Source organism: Olea europaea, chromosome 8 (genome assembly GCF_002742605.1).
Source record: "Olea europaea var. sylvestris chromosome 8, O_europaea_v1, whole genome shotgun sequence".
Lineage (NCBI taxonomy): Eukaryota > Viridiplantae > Streptophyta > Magnoliopsida > Lamiales > Oleaceae > Olea > Olea europaea.
This window is the reverse complement of record NC_036244.1, coordinates 5,372,278-5,377,270: the sequence shown is the minus strand read 5'-3', so window position 1 is coordinate 5,377,270 and position 4,993 is coordinate 5,372,278. Positions and strand designations below refer to the sequence as shown.

At 37.6% G+C, this 4,993-nt stretch overlaps 1 protein-coding gene across 1 annotated transcript; it reads right to left on the bottom strand.

Moving 5' to 3' along the window:
* Positions 1-1,654: 1,654 nt before the first annotated feature.
* On the bottom strand, positions 1,655-4,789 carry LOC111398626 (protein starmaker-like). The gene is made up of 2 exons (XM_023025621.1): positions 2,664-4,789; positions 1,655-1,963 (listed from the first exon to the last, which is right to left on the bottom strand). The coding sequence occupies exon 1, from the start codon at positions 4,712-4,714 to the stop codon at positions 2,699-2,701; it is 2,016 nt and encodes a 671-aa protein (XP_022881389.1). The 5' UTR covers positions 4,715-4,789; the 3' UTR covers positions 1,655-1,963; positions 2,664-2,698.
* Positions 4,790-4,993: the final 204 nt, after the last annotated feature.

Here is a 4,993-nt window from a genome sequence, read left to right as displayed (position 1 = left end):
TATTGGTAACGTAATGGTAACACTATGATTGCTACCTTAATAGGCAGCTACATGAAGTCAGCAATAGAAGGCCGCAAGTTGCCCTCTTTAAGGTAGCTACATGTAGGGCTGGTAATCGAGTTAGTCGACTCGAGCTCACGGGCAAAAAAAAAAAAGGGAAGGAGGTTTAAAGAAGTCGGCAGGCTCCTGCAGCCTTATTTTAAGGCAGCAACGTTAAGCCTTATTTAAAAATAAAAAATAAAAAAAATAGAACGAGCCTTGATTTTTTGGTGGAGCTTTTGCTCGGCTCGGCTCTAGCTCGCAAAAAAAAAAAAAAAAAAAAAAAAAAAAAAAATAAAATTTTGACCGAGCTTTTGCTTGGCTCTTGCTCACAAAAAAGCTCGGACCGTTTTACTCAAGTCAAGCTCGAGCCTCGAATTTTGACTCACAAGCTGGCTTGACTAGTTGACACCACCAGCTACATGCTACGTGTAGTTACCTTATATTAAATTGAAATTTCGTTAAAACAGATTTTTTTCTATAAATATGGGATAAATTTTATATTTATTTGTTTAAATATGTAATTTTTAAATTTGTTTGTTTTAAGAAAAATTTGTACATGAAATATTTTATTTTATTTTATTTGTATACAAAAAGAGAAGGGTTATAAGTTGTAATTTTTATCTAATTTATAATTCGTACAAATTGCACAATTTTTGGATTCTTTAAGAAAATATTAGATTTGTAATGATTTAAAAAAAATAAAAACATAAAAAAAAAGAGCCAAACCGGCTTATTTAAGGCCTTAGCCCCTAGATGAAAGCTCGAGTTGAGTCTAATTTTTTTTTGGCTGAAAAAAAACTCAACTAGACTTGAACCAAACAAAGCTCGACTCATTTTTGTTCAAGCCGAGCCCGAACTTCGGGTTTCGACTTGTAAGCCGACTCAATTTGACTCGTAGACATCCCTAAGTAATGTGGGACGAACTAAAAGCCCCCTCTCACCTCCAATGACTCAACCCTGTAAGAAGACTTTAAATGGAGAAAGAACTAGCACTTGTATATCATAACGAGTTGCTAACAATCTTGTCTGGAAACACTTCCTGAAGTTCTCACCTTAAGTTTAAACCGCCCAGGTACTCCGGTCATGTTGGCTTATTCATTAAAGAAAGAGAGAGACACTCTAAAAGATTATCAGTGGCAGAAAAGTGAGAAGTGAAGATTTGATCATCGTGTTTTATGTATTTAGGCAAATAGAACAAATCAATCCACATCCGGCCTGCGATGGTTAAAACTAATAATTCATTGGTTTTATAACATAATTTCATACCAACTCTTGTATTGAAACAAAACGAGCTGTTCCAACTAGATGCACCAATTGACCCTAATCCATACTTCTACACAAGATACAGTCAGCAAGAAACGATCTAAAGAAAACTTCGAACATAAGCAGCTAGTGAATTTGGTCAAATCACACACACACACATTAACGGACCTCAAGATGCTAACCTGCACTAGAGGATTCAAAATATTTTTCCTAATATACCCCTACATTGAAAAATGGTTTAGATAGTATATCTTATATTTGTTGCTAACGAAATTAATAGGGGCATGTTAGAAAATTAAGAAATCAACTATACTCTCAACAAGAAAAGCAACTTATAATTTGGAACAAATAGAAAAAGAAAGCAAACTTATTTTTATGGAACGGAGGGGTAAATAACGATGACAAGGCAACTGCATACATGTCTGCTTAGCATTACCAATTCGTACAAGTTGTTCACTCCCTTCACTAGTAAACAGAAATATGCTGAAGAAAACAAACAGCCTCCACACCATAGCATTCATTTCATAACAATTTTCAACCAAAATATACATATTAGACATACCACGTCTGCAACGGGAAAAATACTCAAAACCCCCTTTTTTTCACATCAGAGATGAACATTCTACAAGTAATGATCCAATGTATTGCGTCATCAGCCCTGGAATCATGAACAGGTAATAACATCAGAGTTTGATACATGCCAACTCTTCTCTTGACTAAATTTGGCAACAAAATTAAATAAGCATATGCATTAGCAAATGAACTAATGAAGTACAAAACATTCAAATTAGGACAATGCTACATGGATATAATTTTTTTTTACCTAATCGTTTACCCACTACTCACAATAGGGGGTGGGAACCACATTTCGAAATTTTAATATTCACGCGGGGCCCACGTGCGTTGTGAGAGGGGGGACAACTTTCGATACCCCCAATTTGGTACGAATAGAATTATTCTTCAAATTATAGCTCATTATCAACAGGTGGTAGATATACAATTTCAAATATTACCATTCATGCAGAGAGGAAGAAACTTATGTCCAATAATATCGCCATCAGGCTGAACTAGCACCACTTCAAAGCGATGAGACACATTTGTCCAGGCAAGAGACTAAAAATTGTTGGAGGAAATCGATTGAAATTTTTTATTCATCTGGAATTCCAAATTCTTTTTAAAAAAAATTGTGACCAAAGAAATGAAGATAGGATATGCATTTATTCTCAATTATTCCATTTGTCTGAAGTAACCAAAATATCAGTAACAAACTTTATCTGTAGGCGATTGTTATCATTTGTCTGCAAGTCGACAGCATCAATCAAAATCAAATGCCAAGGTGCAGTAAAAATTGAACATACCATCAATTCCGCCAAATGCAGAACATCAGTTGTATTTATTCTCTGTATCTTGACTTCTTATCCTCATCACTTCCACTGTCATATCTTCTTCTTCCAGAGCGCGCATCATCATATCTAGCTCTCTTGGAAGTGTATTCCTTCTCTCTCTCCTCCCTTCTACTTCCTCGCTCCTCTTCTTGCTCTCTTCCTCGTCCTTCCCCCCGATGACGCTCCCGGTCCTTTTCACGCTTCCTATATAACTCTTCCTCTTCGTCCCTTTCATGCTTTTTGCCGTGGTAAGCTTCTTCATCCCTCTTTTCTCTTCTACTTGATCCATTAACTTCATAGTGCCGATCATCAATTCTATTTCCATGGCGCAATTCGTTCCAAGTCCTACTTATATCCCTGCGATCACCACCATGTCCACTATATCTATCTAGCCTCGAGCCTCTACTATAATGCTCCTTATTCTTATATGATTTACTCTCTCTCTCCAATTCAATCATATCCCCATTGTGCTCAGACTCTTTTTCAGGATTCTGCCTTCTTAACTTCCCCTCAGGTTGGTCATATTTGTTCTCATCATCCATCTTCCTTTTGCCCTTCATTATCTCTTCACTTCCATCTCCTAACCTATCTCCCTTTGATTTATAAAGTTGCTCTAGTTTCCTCAATGTGTCCAATCCATCAGCTTGATTCTTTTGTTTCCCTCTATCATCAACCTCAAGTGCATGACCTTTCTCTCCACCATGTCCACCTCTGGCATCCAAATCATCACCTTGAGGGCTACTTTTCTTCTCAAAAGACTTCCTTTCAACCCTCGCATGCTTCAAGTCTCTCACCCTTCTGTTTTCAAGGAAATCATCACTCTTACGGTCATCAATGTCAGCATGGGAATCATGTCTTCTACTTCTTTCAGTCTTGCTCTCTAGCCTGGCATGGCCAGCTTTGATTTCATCCCTGTAAGTATCAAGTCGCCCATCACTATAATCAAGTTTCTCCTTTTTCTTTTTGGTTGCAAACTCAGAATCGCTTTCAGAATCATATCTTCGACCAACTTTGCCTCTCCTCTCACTACTTATTCTCTTCTTATCGCTGCGAAAAGAATCATCTTCCTCTGGGCTGTAATATCTCTGCTGATTTCTCCCTTTCTTGTATTGATTTCTCTTGTCTTCCTCCCCATCAGAATAAAATTCCTCATCATGACCAAGCTGTCTGCTCTTTGAGGTCTGCTTTCCTCTTTGACTCTTATATTTGGGGCCTTCATCAGAACTATATTCGTCATCAGAATCATGTCGCCTGCTCTTTGCAGGCAGCTTCGCCTTCTGACTCTGTTTATTAGTCCCTTTGTCTGAACCATATTCTTCATCAGAGTCATGTTGCCTGATCCTTGAATGCCGCTTCAACTTTTGAGTCTTCTCTTTAGGGTTCTCATCAGAACTATAATCATCAACAAAATCTCGTTGCCTGTTTTTAGAAGACAGCTTCGAACTTTGTGTTTTACGTATGGGACTTTCATCAGAACTGTGCCCATCATCAGAATCATTTCGCCTATGAGATTTCCTATAGTTACTATCACGGTTAGATTCTGAATCTGAATCAGTATCAGACTTGGACTGAGATTCAGAATCCAAGGAATCACTATCATATCTTATATTTTTCTTATGTTTTCTTAACGATTTTCCCTTTCTTGTCTTAGCATCAACATCAGAATCATCATCTTGCCCCTTACTACCTTTCTCCTGTTTCTTCTTAGTCCCCTTCATGTATTTCCCACTGCTATCAGAATCAGATGAATTCTGGTGTCCTCTTCTACTTTTCTTTTTCCTCTGGCGCTCTGACTCATATCTTTGAGAGAGATTATTCTTAACAACCTTCTGAAAATCATCCTCCTCAACTTCCGAATCTGTTTCGTTCAGCTTAGTATCAGCAGCAACAGCATCCTTTTTATGGCCATTTCTTGGTTTATCCTCATCATCATTTTCCTCAGAGATTGGGGACTGAGGATCACGGTGCTTCTTTTTTCCGTCAACTTCAACTCCTATGCCAAGAGCAGCTTTTAGAGTTTCCATCTGCCGTTCCTTCAAAGCAGCAATCTGATGAGTCTGTGTCTTCGAAACCCTGTTAGGGCCACACAAAATGTTAGTTCAAATAAATTAGCTATTGATAAAATTTGAATGCCATAAAAGCACCATTGCTCAACAAGCAATCGGTTCGGGTTAGTTACAAAGCACAGTGAAGCAATGAAACCTACCTAGAAGCTAAATCCATGATAACTAATTGCATTTATTACCATCCAAAGAAAATAGATTAGTAAATTCAGTTGTGGAAACATTTTAGCATAGAAAATT